Below are 15862 nucleotides of genomic sequence, written 5' to 3' on the forward strand. Positions count from 1 at the left end.
GCTCACTGTGAATGAATGCACAGCCTATATCTTCACAACACACACACACACACACACACACTCCTCTCAGGGACTCAATGCAAAGCCCATAGCAGCACACACACACATATACACACACTGAACTGTGACTCAATGCTCAGATTATACCAGCACAGACACAGAAACACATGACTCACTGTAACTCAGTGCAGAGCATATACCAGCCCCCCCCAACACACGGCTCACTGTGACTCAATGCACAGCCTATAGCAGCACACACACACACACACACGCTCACTGTGACTCAATGCACAGTCAATAGCAGCACACACACAGACACACATAACTCACTGTGACTCAGTTCACAGCCTATATCAGCACTCACACACACACACACACACATGCTGAGAGTCAATGCACAGTGTATACAAGCACACACACACAACTCATTGTGCCTCAATGCACAATGACTCTGCCCTGTGACTCAATGCACAGTTTGTAGCCCTCACACACACAACTCAGTGACTCAATGCAAAGCCCATTCCAGCGCACACAGACACACATAAACACACACACATCTGTGATTCAATGCTCCGCCTCTACCAGCACACACACACACACAAACCCACACACACCCGCACGGCTTAATGTGACTCAATGTACATTTCATACCAGCACACACACACACACACACCCCACATCTCACTGTAACTCAATGCTCAGACTGTACTAACCACACACACAACAAACACACACGGCACACTGTGACTGAATGCTCAGCCTATAGCAGCCCCCACACACACACATGCTCCCTATGACTCAATGCAGTCTATAGGAGCACACACACACACAAAACTCATTGTGACTCCATGCACAGTCAATACCAGCACACACAGACACACATAACTCATTGTGACTCAGTTCACAGCCTATATCAGCACTCAGATGTACACACACAAGGCTCACTGTGACTCAATGCACAGTCTGTAGCACCACACAAAATCACACACACATACTCACTGTGACTCAATGCACAGTCTATACCAGCACACACACACACACATAACTCACTGTGACTCAGTGCACAGGCTATATTATCACACAGACACACACACACAAGGCTGTGACCTAGTGAACAGTCTGTAGCACCACACACACACTCACACATACACCTCAGTGACTCAATGCAAAGCCCATACCAGCACACACAAACACATACACACACCTGTGATTCAATGCTCAGCCTAAACCAGCACACACATACACACACACACAGCTGTGACTCAATGCACACCCTAGACCATTACGTACACACACACACACACACGGCTAATTGTGGCTCAGGAGCGTCCATACCAGCACATAGAGACACACCACACACCTCACTGTGACTCAATGCTCAGACTATACTAGTCCTACCCCCACACACATACACCTCGGTGACTCAATGCAAAGCCCATACGAGCACACATGCACACATACACACACTTAATTGATTCAATGCTCCATCCATACCAGTGCACACAGACACACCCGTGATTCAATGCTCAGCCTATACCAGCACACACACACACACCTCATTGGCTCAATGCACAGCCTATAGCAGTACACACACCCACATGCTGTGACTCAATGCACAGTCTATACGAGCACACACACAGACACACGTAACTCACTGTGACTCAGTTCACAGCTTATATCAGCACTCAGATGTACACACGCAAGGCTCACAGTGACTCAATGCAGTCTGTAGCACCACACACACACACACACACACACACCTCAGTGAGTCAATACAAAACCCATAGCAGCACACACACTCCCACACCTGTGATTCAATGCTAAGCCTATAGCAGCACACATATACACACCATACTGTGACTCAGTGCACACTCTACACCATCACAAAGACACACACACACGCACAGCGCATTGTGACTGAATGCACCGTCCATACCAGCACATACACACACACAACACATCTGTCAGTCAATGCTCAGACTGTACAACCCACACACACAACACACGGTGCACTGTGACTCAATGCTCAGCCTATGCCAGAACACACACACACACAAACACACACTCATACATGGCTCACTGTGACTTAGTGAACCACCTATACCATCACACACACACACACACACAGACACCTCAGTGACTCAATGGACAGCCAATACCAGCCCCCACACACACACCTGTGATTCAGTGTGCAGCCTCTACCAGCACACACACACCATACTGTGACTCAACGCACACTCTACACCACCACATACACACACACACACTCACACCTACGCATGCCTCTTTGTGACTCAATGTGCTGTCCATACCAGCACATATACACACACACAACACACTTCACTGTGACTCTATGCTCAGACCACAGTAGGCCCCCCCCACACACACACGGCACACTGTGACTCAATTCTAAGCCTATACCAGCACATACAGAAACACACACACACCCCAGTGACTCAATGCAAAGTCCATACCAGCATACATACACACATATACGCAGCTAAGTGTGACTCGGTGCTCAGCCTGTACTAGCACACACACAGACACACACGCCACCCACACGGCTCTGTGACTCATTGCGGAGCCTGTACCAGCATAAAATCACGGCTCACTTATCACTCAATGCTTAGTCTGTAGCAGCACACACACACACACACACACATAAACACCTCACTGTGACTCAATGCAAAGCCCATACAGGCACACACACACACACACCTGAGTCAATGCAGTCTTTACCAACACACACAAACACACCTGAGTCAATGCAGTCTTTACCAACACACACACACACACACACACGCATGGCTCAATGTGACTCAATGCACAGCCTATACCATCACATACACACACAAAGACACACAGGCACGGCTCACTGTTAATCAATGCACAGTCCATACCAACACATACACACACAGGCACCTTACTGTAACTAAATTCACATTGTATACCAGCACAGACGCACAGAAACATGCATTCACACATGGCTCACTGTGAATCAATGAACCATCTACACCATCACACACATACAGACACACACACCCACGGCTCACTGTGACTCAATGCACTGCCGAAAGCAGCACACAAACACACACGGACATACATGGCTCACTGTGACACAATGCAGTCCATACCAGTACACACACAAGCCTCACTGTGACTGAATGCACGGCGTATACCTGCACACACACACACAGCTCACTGTGACTCAATGCACATTCTATACCATCACACACACACACAGGCACAGCTCACTGTGACTCAATGCACAGCCTATAGCAGTACACACACACACACACGTGTCTCAGTTTGACTCAATGAACAGTCTGTAGCACCACACAAACACACATACAGGCCTCAGTGACTCTGCAAAGCCCATACCAGCACACACACACACACACACAAACACACGGCTCACTGTGACAGAATGCACAGCTTATGTCTTCACACACACAACCTGATTCAATGCTCAGCCTCTACCAGCACACACACACACACACACACACACGGTTCATTGTGACTCAATGTATATTTTATACCAGCACAAACACACACACACCTCACTGTAACTCAATGCTCAGACTGTACTACCCACACACACAACATACACACACACGGTGCACAGTGACTGAATGCTCAGCCTATAGCAGAGCACACACACACACACAAACATGCACTCATACATGGCTCACTGTGACTCAGTGAACCACCTATACCATCACACACACATGCGGCTCAATGTGACTCAAAGCCTATACCAGCACACGCACACACTCACAAACACCCCTGTGACTCACTGCACAGCCTATACCAGCGCTCACACACACACACACACAGCTGTGAATCAATGCACAGTCTATGGTAGCACACATACACACACAAGCACACATGGCTCACTGTGAGTCAATACACAGCCTATACCTACACACACACACACACACACACAGCTCAGTGACTCAATGCACAGCCTATACTAGCACATGCACCCCCCCACACACACACACAGCTGTGACTCAGTGCACAGTCTATACCAGCACATGCACACACACGCATGGCTCACTGTGTCTCAATGCACCATCCTTATCTACACACGCATGCACCCACACCCCTCCGGGGTTCTCTTCTTTTAATGGGAAATGCAGAAAACACACACTCTGGATGCCTGGGCTTTCATGGCAGTACAGCCAACAGGTTAACGATGGAGTCAACGTCTCCTGTGTCCCTGTGCCTGAGACTGGCTCAGTGTGTGCAGTGCAGCTGGCCCTGAAGAAGCAAAACGTTGAGCATCTCCTTCCATGGGTCGTGGAGTGCGGCACAAGGGTCACTGGCTCTCAGAAGCACCATCCCAGCAGCAGCCTAAGGTGCGTTTCCATTGCCCCCTGTGTGATGAATTCCTCGACCACTTCAGAACTCACATAAGACATGCAGAGTATCCTGGTAGAAGCCAAACATAAAATGTATGAGGCATTGCTGCACTTTTTAAAAATCTGTGATTTGCATCAATTTTTTTCTTGTTCTAAATAAAAATTCACTCTCCTAATTTTGAGTAAGGCTTATTAAGAAAAATCCCTCCCTCTTGGGGCTTCCCTGGTGGTGCAGTGGTTAAGGATCCGCCTGCCAATGCAGGGCTCACAGGTTGATTCCCGGTCCGGGAAGATCCCACCTGCTGCGGAGCAACTAAGCTCGTGCATCATAATACTGAGCCTGCGCTCTAGAGTCTGCGAGCCACGACTACTGAAGCCCTCGCGCCTAGAGCCTGTGCTCTGCAACAAGAGAAGCTAGCACAATGAGAAGCCCGCGCACAGCAACGAAGAGTAGCCCCCACTCGCCGCAACTAGAGAAAGCCCGTGCGCAGCAACGAAGATCCGACACAGCCAAAAATAAATGAATGAATGAATTTTTAAAAAAAGAATCCATCTGCCAAAGCAGGGGACACGGGTTCAAGCCCTGGTCCAGGAAGATCCCACATGCCGCGGTGCAACTAAGCCCGTGTGCCACAACTACTGAGCCCGCATGCCACAAGTACTGAAACCCACGCACCTAGAGCCCACAACAAAAGTAGCCAGTGCAATGAGAAGCCCGTGCACCGCAACGAAGAGTAGCCCCCGCTCACCACAACGAGAGAAAGCCCGCGCACGGCAACGAAGACCCAATGCAGCCAAAAAGAAATAAATGAATTTGTTAAAAAAAAAAAAAGAATCCCTTCCTCTCAATTGGCTAACCTTCGGGTTGCACCAACCTGCTGCACAACAGAAGCATTTCTAATCCGCCAACGAGGAGCAACTGCCGTGTGCTGGGTGGTTCCGACAGATGCATCTGGATGCAGGGAAGGCATTTCCTCCAGATGCAGAATACAGTGATGGCAGCAGAAGGGTGGATGCTTCCCCTGGCACCCCTCTGACCCAGGCACGGGTTCTGAGCACATTAACACATCAGCCCAATTGCTCTCCCAACAGCTCTCCTCCAGCTACAAAGGAGGACGCTGAGGCTGGAGAGGCTGGCACTTGCTCACAGCCATACGCCTGAAGTGACGGAGCTGGCTTTGCTCCAGGAACTTGGCTTCGGGTCCTGGACGATTTCGTGCTCTTCGGTATCGGACCCTGGTGTGGGAGGTGCGGTCCATCAACGGCCTCAATTCTTCACACCTCCGTGTAGCCACACTCTGCCACGTGACTTACGGTTCCTTCCACTAAAGGGGTAGGGGACAGGCCACACCCTCTGACTTTGGGTTTGGCTGTGGGACTTGCTGCGGCAATGGAAGGTTAGCAGGTGCACTCTAACCAGAGACAGGAAAAGCACCGCTGGGACTCGGCTTGTTCTCTTATGCATCTGCCACTGACCTGCCCAGGCCCAACTCCTGGTCCCAGGAGGAAGATGACAGGCACGTGATGCAGAGCCTGATCTACAAATTCATGAGCTAACGGAATACGTCTCACTGGACCCTGCTGAGATTTTACAGTGGTTGTTACACAGCATTGCTGTGGCAGGTACTGACTTATACAACCTGTGTCTGTGATATTTTCCTGACTGCAAATTGACTGCCCTTTACTAGACTGACAGAAAGTCACATACATACATACATACATACATAGAATTAATTCCACCATTTATCAATGGTTGAAGAATCTAATTCCAATTCTTAAAAAAAAAAAGATGTAAATCAAAGACATGCTCGGTTCACTGAAAGACACCATTTATTTTGTGACCGTCAAGCAGAATGGTCTGTTGAGACGTAAGTGAAAGTATTGAGCGTGAAACCTGTACGCATTTTCCAGAGTGGACTGCAGGAGAGAAGCCACAGGCAACGCCCCTGACTGGAATCTCGCTATACAGAGCATTCATTCCACAGCTGAGCTATGACCGAGGGTGAGCTATCAGCCACCACCAAAGAATGCCAAGGGCAAAACATTAGCACCAGATTGTTTTTATATGCAATAACATAACTATATACAAAGTTATGTACATTGACTCACTGCAATCTTTGGGTCCCCACTAACCAGATATTTAAGAGGCAAACGGGAATGCTGTGATTCTATGTGCTTCGTTAAAAGGACAGTAGAGCGCTATATATTGCTATGTAGAAGAGAAAGTTCTCAAAAGACACCAAACAGCTGGATACAGACACAAATTCTATTTTCACATTTTACAGACATATCATCAAAATGATCACAATGCTGTATTTGAAGGGAAAGAATCACAGGTAAAAGCTTTGTCACAATTAAAAACACACTGAAATCACTGTGGTTGTCTCCCCGAGGGAGGAAGAAGTGGCCGGGGTGGGGGGGGGGTGGTCCATGGACAGCCAGCTTTACCTTTCCTGACGTGATCAGTTTTCACAGCAAGTGACCCACACCACGTGGCAAGGACACTTCGTGGGCAGAAGAGGGGTTTTTCAAGTCAGGAATAGCTTAATTGAAAAAGAGTAAAAACTGTTGAAAAGGCATTTCTCTTTGGCGTCGGTGGGCTGCCAAAGGAGTGTTTATTTTGCCAGCATCACCGACGCCTGCCAGGTCGGCCCCCTCTACGGGTGCACAGAGATCACTGCGGCAACCCGGGAGTCCAGTCTCCCCTCCGGCCGGCGAAGCGTGGACTAGTTAGTGTCCTTTAAGACATTTGTGTGCGTCTGTGTTTGGTAAGGCGGCAGCCACTGCCAACAAAGGGACATCTCCCCCCGCCGCTGGAAAACTTCTTTTATAGGAGTAAGAGGAAATAAGGAGTAAAATGGTCTCACAGGTCAAACCAAGGTCCGCGTATCACCTCAACGTGAAGTTATCCTAGGGCTTCTCCCGCCATTAACCACACATTTCAACAGATGAGCATCGTGACGAAACTCACCACTCCACAGTGATCAGATTAAAAATAAGTATGTGAGAACCGTGCCATTGGTGGCTGAACATCGAATTCATGTGCTTACTCGCCATGCATATATCCTCTTTGGTGAAGTGTCTATTTCAGTCTTTTGCCCACGTTTTAATTGGACTGTTTGTTTTCTTACTGTTAAGTTTGAGAGTTCTTATACATTCTGGATACCAATCGTTTGTCACATACATGATTTGCAAGTTATTTTCTCCTAGCCTGTGATCTGTCCACTGGAAAATGACAGCTTGACAGTTTTCTTTAGTGAATAGACTCTTTACAATCTCACAATTTCAACCAATAAAAAAGGGTCCAGGAGCTGTATACTGTGTGGCAGAAAAAAGATCGGGTCTAGGAGTTCTGTGGTCCATCGGGACCTCTGAGAAACCAGAGCAACGGTTCTTAACTGGCATGTGGCCCTTACGGCATGGTAACAAATTGTGAGAGGCAAAAAGAGAAGTCGCCGATTGTAATTAAGGATCATACACACGCAAAATAAATGTTCTGGGGAAAAAGTAAATTAAGAAATATCTCGTCGGCCTTAAGAAAAAAACACCTAGCAAGCACATTACTACTGGACACGCTTTTAGCCAAGTAATTTCTCTTTGCAGGAAAATATCATTTGAACCGTGATGGCAGCCGAGAAGTCCTAAAACCGTCTGTCTGCTTTGTGTGTGTTTTAAAGCGCGAACGCTATTCAAGTGGCAGTTTTAGAAGGAGTGAACCCAACACGTAAGCTCTTCTTTTCACGGTTGGTTTTTAACCACGTGGAAAACCGTTCACCTTTGTAGAGTGTTATTGAAGTACCATCATCATCATGATTTTTGCTGGGTCGAAGATCACCCTTATATGACAGACACAATGAATGCTCAACACTTCTGGACCAACAGGAGAAGCCGGCAGCCGCCACCTCCGGTGACCCACCCCCACCGGAGGGGTCGTGCGCCAGGCTTTGCCCGACACGCGCTCATTCCCTCCTGAGCAGAGGAAGGGGTGCAGCGTGGGAAGACAGGAGGGCAGACCCGAGCCAGCAAGGACTACGTGCGTGCACCTCGGGACCAGAGCCCAGTTCGTACTCAGGAACTCACCGTTCGCCGGAGCCGGGCGCCAGGTGGGGTTGCTTCCAGGCAAAGGGTGACGGGGAGCCACTCTGCTCAGCATTCAAGAGGGAAACTAAGACATTAAATAAATCATCCCAGATGCACCCACGGAAATTATTGCTTTTCTAACGACCATTTGGTTCTGGGAGGGATTCTCTCTCCAGGACATAAATACAGGCTGGGGTTTGCATTTGCCTCCTTGGGACCGGAGCTGAAGGGCCGGCTTCTGTGCCCCGCCGGGAAGGCATCGGGGGTGGGGGCACGCCCCTCACTTGCCTCTCTCGGGTGGAAGGCTGTCCAGCAGGCACTTGAGCTGTTCCTCGCCCAGGTGGATCTTGTCCTCCAGCTCGCGCTGCTCGATGAGGAGGGCTGACTTCATCCTCACGAAGTGCGCGTAGTCGGCCAGGCTGTCCTGGCTGAGGTAGCTGGCCAGGATGTCGGACACGATGCCCTCCCGGCGGTCCAGGTTCTCCTTCAGCTCCTTGGCGTCTTCGTGCTGCTGGATCAGGACCCGCTGCTTCTCGAGCAGGGATTGCTGGAGAGACAGAGAGAGACGAGCCTGCTGGGGACCAGGCAATGGCGGGGGGGACCCGAGGTCTGAAGGGACCCGCACAGAAGCACCTGGGGCGTGGGCAGGTGCAGGCCCCAGCGCCAGCTCCCCCATTGGCGCTCCTGGGCCGCTGCCACCTCCACTTGCTCCTGTCACCGTGAGAGGCTGTGAGGAACACGGGAGCCATCCAGGCACGAAAAGCTCCGGGACTGGGAGATGCTCAGAAAGAGCCAAGGGCTGAGGCAGCCGGCGTGTGTCCAAGGCCCTTCCCTGCCAATACCGTGGCCAAGCGGACACAAGGCACAGGTTCTAAAGAGATTCCAGGGCAGGACTGCTAGACCCTTCCGGCAGACGGAGCGGCAGCCCGGGAGCAGAGGCCGTGAGAGGGGACGGGGTGGGGGGAGAGACCGCACCTGTCGGGGAGGTGCCCTCGGTCCTTCCGAGGGTCCTGCTCTGGGTCACACAGGCGCCCCCATTTCCAGAACGCAGCACTCACGATCGCTGTCTGCCCACAGGGCGCGCACCCACTTCCCCCGCCCTCTCCAACTTTAATGAAAACTGAGGGGGAGAGGTGAACGCGGTAAATGTCTTCAGGTGTCGGCTGGCAGATGCTACGGATGCCCTGTCCTCGGTGCGAGTTTCTGACACCGGCAGGGCCCCGTCATTCCGCCACTTTGCAACGTGGACATTTACCCACGGCCAGGCATGAGCATCCGGGATGCGGGAGCGCTCTGCAGAGAGCTGATCCACAGAAAGAGCTCAGAAAAGATGAGCTGCTATTAAACGGTGGCTGAAAGCAGAAACTGCTCCTGGGGTGAGGCTTCCGGGAAGTGCCCCCCGACTGCACAACCTTTCGGGGTCACCTGTTCCGGGGGACACCTTGACCTTCAGGTGCTTGTGAAACAAAGACAGAATGTATTTTCATGGAAAGAGGCAAGGTAAAGCCAATTAATTCCAACCAAAAGGGAAACAGACCTCAACTGATTCCAGAAATGCGGTTTGGGCTACTAAGATCACTTGGGCTCCTTGGCAACTAGAAGCTGCTGATGGGAGTCAGGGATTCATGTGTCTGTCTGCATCTGCCCATGTGCTCATTTTCTACCTGGAAAGACAGAGGAAGCCTCCTACAGCCTGAGGCCACATCTTTTCACTTGTTAGCATGCCTGTCTCTGCAAACCACAGCTTTCCCAAGCCCTGGCTGCCTGACATGGAGATTTTCACCCAGCACCGGCCCCAGTGGAGGCTAGCCCACTGTGCTGCACCTGGATGTGGCGACTGAACACTCCTTTTGGGTCCATGAAGGTGAAGCTGCATCAACCACACACAGCCAAGGGGGAAAGAGCCTGTCTGCTTCTCCTCCCTACCACGGACCCTCTAGGGATGCAGTTAAGAGCTATGCAGCCAGGTCCCCAGGAGGACCAGGCGCATGGTCCCCAGTGTGTGATTGCTTCTACTTCCTCCGATTCTAAATAAGCCTTTGTCAGTTCCAAGCAAAGGGAGATAAAGATGAGCTGAGCTGCAAAGACAATACTATTTTTCATTTAAATCGATACTTGAGAGTTTAATATTTCAATTACATACAAGTCAGTCCCTCTTTCCCTTTCATGTTATTTTCCTAAGTTCTTTCAGATAAATTTGGCAAAGATGGCACGAACAGCAAAATGGAATGCGAACGGAACCCAAGGGGCTCGAGGTCCGAAGCCCCAGTTACTTTCTCAACCCTTATGCAATATACGTTCCGTGACTGACAGTCACTAACGACTTGGCTAAGCACAAAAGATCACGGTCTCAAAGCCACGCGCTTTGTAAGGTGTAACCTGAAACCACTCTCACCTGGAGTCCAGGGGGAGAGGTGCCTTTTCTGCTCTCCTTGTAGAGACGTTAAGGTGCCTTACTAATGATGACGATGATCATTTTGAAGGCCCATTATGTGCAAAGAAGCAAACTAGATGTGCTCCTGCTACCTGACCTATGAAGTAGTAAAGCCAGTGAGGTAGATGGTGTCTTGCATGCGCAAAGGGCGGACATGCAGACCCACTGAGAAATGTCCCAAGTTGCACTGCTGTGAAGGGAGGAGGAAAGCAGAGCAGCTCTAAGACTCATCCCAGACACTGCCGGCCCTCTTGTGAAGTCACAGCAACCAAGACATCATCAAACGCCACTGTCACTGAGTGCCGATGACTCGTCAGGCAGTGGGTGAGCTCCACTTACCCACTTACCTGCAGTGGGGAAAGGTTACAAACAGAGGCTACGTTCTAGGAAGAGACCAACACTAGCAGCGATACGAGAAGAGGTCCACTCTCCCGGATGCTCGCCGAGGTGCCCCCCCGCCCCCCTCCCCCCCACTACAAGGAGGGAGTGAGTGAGCCCTGGGCGGTCAACAGCATCTTGCGCTACGAGGCGGACAGGTGGCCGCAGCTGCTGAACGAGGCTTCCCGGCGGTTTGCTCCACACCCCACAGGAAAGCCACGCCCCGCCCCGCCCTCCAGGTCAGCCTCGGCCATAGTTACCCGATCGCCAGGAGGAGTGCCGTCGTCCAGATTGTTGAGGGCGTTCTCCACGCGGGCCAGGCGGCCGGACAGCGACAGCAGGAGGTTCACCACCTTGTCCAGGTCCCCGATGAACATGCGGAACTTGTCGAACTCGTTGGGCTTGCAGACGGCCTTGGCCAGGGCCTCCACCTCGTCGCCCAGCGCGCTGTTGGCCTGCATGTCCTCCCGCAGGCTCTGCCGCGCCTGCCGCAGCACCTGCAGCTTGCGCCCGATGCTCTCGATGAGCTCCTGCTGTGGGCACAGGGCAGGGGACGCGGTCAGGGCCGCCTTGCGGCACCCCCTCACACATCCCGGATCTGCGGGCGACTCAGCTCAGCCAGGCGGCAGCTTGTTTTGCATCCGTAAATAACAGGGGAGACTTACCCGGTGGCGCAGTGGTTGGGAATCCACCTGCCGATGCAGGGGACACGGGTTCGTGCCCCGGTCCGGGGGGATCCCACATGCCGCGGAGCAACTAAGCCCGTGTGCCACAACTACTGAGCCAGCGTGCCACAACTACTGAAGCCCGCGCGCCTAGAGTCCGTGCTCCGCAATGAGAAGCCCGCGCACCGCAATGAAGACCCAATGCAGCCAAAAATAAATATAACTAACTAACTAACTGGGGATGTTTTAAGACTAGGGGAAGGATAAGGCCTTCCTGTTAAATCATTGGTGTTTGATTTAGAAACGAAACAGAACAAACCTTTTCTCATCCTGTGACTGTCCTATCAGAGTATGCAGGAGTGGGACCCTTGGGGCTACTACTCACGGTAAACCTCATTTCAGCCTGTATCTTTGCAAGGATTCTCCGGGCCTCTGTGATACTCTGTGCTTCCTTCTTTGGTTTTTTTTTTTTTTTTTTTTTTTTTTTTTCTGGCCGCGCTGTGTGGCTTGTGGGATCTTAGTTCCCCGACCAGGCCCTCAGCAGTGAAAGCGCAGAGTCCTCACCACTGGACCGCCAGGGAATTCCCTGTGCTTCCTTCTTTGGAAGTTCCCAATTTGAAGGCTTACATGCACAGAAGTTATTGAGTCTGGTACTGAATATCTGGTACTGAACTCCATGATTAAAAAGTGTCTTCCATGTAGAATTAGCAATAAAAATTAAGACAAATGAAGGATGTCAATGAACTTAGGAAAGTCTTTCAGAATATAATAAAGTACTGATCTCCATTTGACCAAAACGTAGATAAATGACTTCTTTAAACGTGGTGAAATATACATACTGCAACATTTACCGTCCCGCCTCTTTTCTCGTGTGCTGTTCTGTGGCATTAAGGCACACGTACGGTGCTGTGCAGCTGGCGTCACCTGCCATCTCCACATCCTCTCCATCCTCTGAGACGGAAACTCTGACCCTTCAATACGAGCTCCCCATTCCCCGCTCCTGCCAGCTCTTCAAATGATGAATTTTTAGAGAGCACATGACATGTACAAGACCTTTTCCTCGGTCACCATCCTGACGTGAAGCGGCACTATGTGGTCCGAGGTGAGGGGCAGACAAAGCAGATTATCTGTCTCCTTGGTCATCACATTTGAGACAAATTAAAAGGACAGCTCCAGAGGAGTCCAGCAGGTAAGCCTTCCCCAGAAAAACCCTTTCCCCAGGACTACGGATGTCCTTCTGCTGTTAAACCCACCCGTGGCGCATGCCGACAGGTGACCCGCCCTGACACATGCCGACAGGTGACCTGCCCGTTGGTGAGGGGCCAACGGTGAGAAGCAAAGTCACCCGTTGTCCTTTTCGGAACCCTGCTGACACCCGCCCTGCACGACTCCACCAACCTCGTGTCGACGGACACGGCAGGTTACGTGGGGTTTACGAGGCGAACGCATCCCTGTGCTAGCCCGAGGCTGGAGTGATGAAAACGGAAGCAGTGCTCCGCTGCCCGCACCAAAATGAGCATTAAACAATTAGTTGCAATGTTAAGTCCGCTTAGGATTTTTAAGCTCGGTCTGTTGCTCCATAGTGAGCAACACGATTTTATGTACAACGGACCCATGAAAATGGTTGGTGCCGCCCACCCCTCCCCGCTCCTGGGGCAGTTTCCGAACTCTGGCCCCAGACGGAGTCCGCAGGGCTCGGCAGAGAGAAGGCTCAGTCTCGTGAAACCCTCCAGGATGGTGTCCAGAGCTGAGCAGGGAGCAGTTGCCCCGACCTCCAGGGCTGACGTGAAGATGGGTGAAATCCCCGGACGCTTAGCCCGCTGCTTGGCACGCAGTAAGCGCCTGTCCACAGGCGCTACCCGCAAGACTGCAAGTGTGCATGAGAAGCTGCTCCGAGTTCACCACTACCATTTGGTAGACACTGCCCCATCCCAGGGACTATTTGGGCAGGAGAGAAAAAAAAAAAAAAACACCTCGGGAGACCCGCTGAAGCACTGGAGCCACCCTACACTTCGTTTGCCTGAGATGGGTGATCTGTGTCTCAGGACGATGCTTCGAAAGAGGGTCTCCATGCAGCATTTATCTACCAAAACAAGTCCACAAATTAGAAAGGCATGAGCTGTAGTCAGGGCACTGCCTCCGCTTTGTTCAACCTGCCTTGGGCTTATCACTATATCTGGAGATCCGGCAGATTAAAATGGTGAGCAGTTTTAAAGGACCGCCACCCTCCTGATGAATCATGGTTTTTCTCCTAAGAAAGACCACATGGAATTTATAAATTGCTTTTGGCTTTTCCAGCTCAGGATGTCAAGACATTCTCTTCCCTTGGGAACTGAAAACCCTGTCCAGATTTCTTTGATGTTTTCCCTCAGACTGTGAGTCGGTGTGTGTTCACACTTCTGTGTCTGTGTGTCTATTTACCTACCCATCTGAGAGGTGGTTTAAGTCGACTTCGAGTGTCACAGCTGAGAAGGTGGCCCTATTTTTATTTATTTGTTTTTTTGGCCGCACACCCGGCACGTGGGATCCTAGTGCCCCAGACCCCCTGCAGTGGAAGCACAGGGTCCCAACCACTGGACCTCCGGGGACGTCCCAAGGTGGCCGTATTTTAGATATTCATTACTTGAGGGAAAAGCACAGAATACACTGTGGGGATGGAGAACTTTCCCGGTTCTTGCCTGGCGCCACTGCTAACGTGAATGAACGGTTCAAGTGATTTTGACGACTGTGGATGGATGAGGAGCCCTAGCCAGTGCTCCTGGTCATTTTCCAGTTTCATTATTCTTCAGCAATTATCGTAATGAAGATTTCATGCTGATGCATGAAGAGGGGCCTTCAACTCCTACAGCATCAGCTGGGCTAACCTGAAACTGGACACTCTGGAAGGAGTCCAAATTCCTTTCTCTGTCTTGCATAGATGTTTATGAGAAACACTTTCCCGTCTTCCTGAAAGGGCCATTATATGAGGTAGAGACATAGGCTTTGAGAGCGTTGGAATGAGGCCGGGCCCAGGGGAGCACGCCCATCAGTGGCTATTAGCTGCAGTACCCGGGGCGCCGGCGGCAAGCCTGTCTGCCTTTGGACGGCACGTGGAGTTCCGGGAGCTCTCGGGTTAGAGTCCGTGGCGGCTGAGGCTGGCCCCCAGTCTCGGCAGGTGCACTGCTCCCTCTCCCCTCTGTGGGGATGGGCCCCCACTTCAGCCCCAGACACCCTGCTTTTGTCCCATTCTATGGGGGAAACAAGGTCTTTTCTCTCTGGGCCTCGCACCCACCTCTGGGTTCCAGGGAAAAGCCCGAACCCTCAGAGGTTCCAGACTCAACCCATCAGCTGTCTTTGGTTCTCCCGAAGCATCTCCATCACTCAACCGGGGCTGTTTCTGAGCCGGGTCTGCCTGAGCTGCATCAGGGATCACCACGTATTTAGCCCTCCTAGGTTAAGGCTTCCAGCGGCCCCGGGACTCCCTTACCACCTCCCTGCGCAGGGGCTTCTGTTCTCTTGCCTCTGTCCTCAGTCTTCTCCTAAAATACAGAGGGTCACCTGCTGTGGCACGTGGGCTCTGTGAGCACCAGTGACTGTGATCACGACAGCCGAGGTCCCCCTGGGAATGTCTGGTGCACGGGGCTTCGGAGGTCTTGCTGTCTTCCTATCAAGGGAGCCATCAAGTCCTCCCAAGTGCACCTGCACGGCCCTCCCTTCTCCTCGTCCCGTGCACCCTTTGTAACCGCATGACACCGTAGATATGAGGGCACTGGAAAGGCGGCAGAGGTAGCGCAGCCTGTAGGTCAAATCAAGCCGAAGAGCAGGACTACTGGGTCAGTAACACCACAGAGAACTGCCGTTTAAAGCATTTCCTGCTTGGGGTGAAACTGCCCGACATACGCTTATTGAACTAAAAACGTCAGTTGGCTTACGAATTTAATCCTGGTGGGGTGATGGGCAGG

The 15862-nt window shown here is 51.4% G+C and overlaps 1 protein-coding gene across 5 annotated transcripts in view; it reads right to left on the bottom strand.

The window, feature by feature from the left end:
* Nucleotides 1-6194: 6194 nt before the first annotated feature.
* Nucleotides 6195-15862, bottom strand: part of SHROOM2 (shroom family member 2) — a 142453-nt gene continuing 132785 nt past the window's right edge. For 3 of the 5 annotated variants that reach the window (XM_060087370.1, XM_060087371.1, XM_060087369.1), the window contains 2 exons: nucleotides 11517-11789; nucleotides 6195-8991 (listed from right to left, as the gene is read on the bottom strand). In XM_060087370.1, coding sequence (XP_059943353.1) covers nucleotides 8725-8991; nucleotides 11517-11789 — 540 coding nt within the window. In that variant the 3' untranslated portion in view covers nucleotides 6195-8724. The remainder of the gene's footprint in view (nucleotides 8992-11516; nucleotides 11790-15862) is intronic. The other 2 variants (XM_060087372.1, XM_060087373.1) reach the window with 1 other exon arrangement.

Source organism: Mesoplodon densirostris, chromosome X (assembly GCF_025265405.1).
Source record: "Mesoplodon densirostris isolate mMesDen1 chromosome X, mMesDen1 primary haplotype, whole genome shotgun sequence".
Classification (NCBI taxonomy): Eukaryota; Metazoa; Chordata; class Mammalia; order Artiodactyla; family Ziphiidae; genus Mesoplodon; species Mesoplodon densirostris.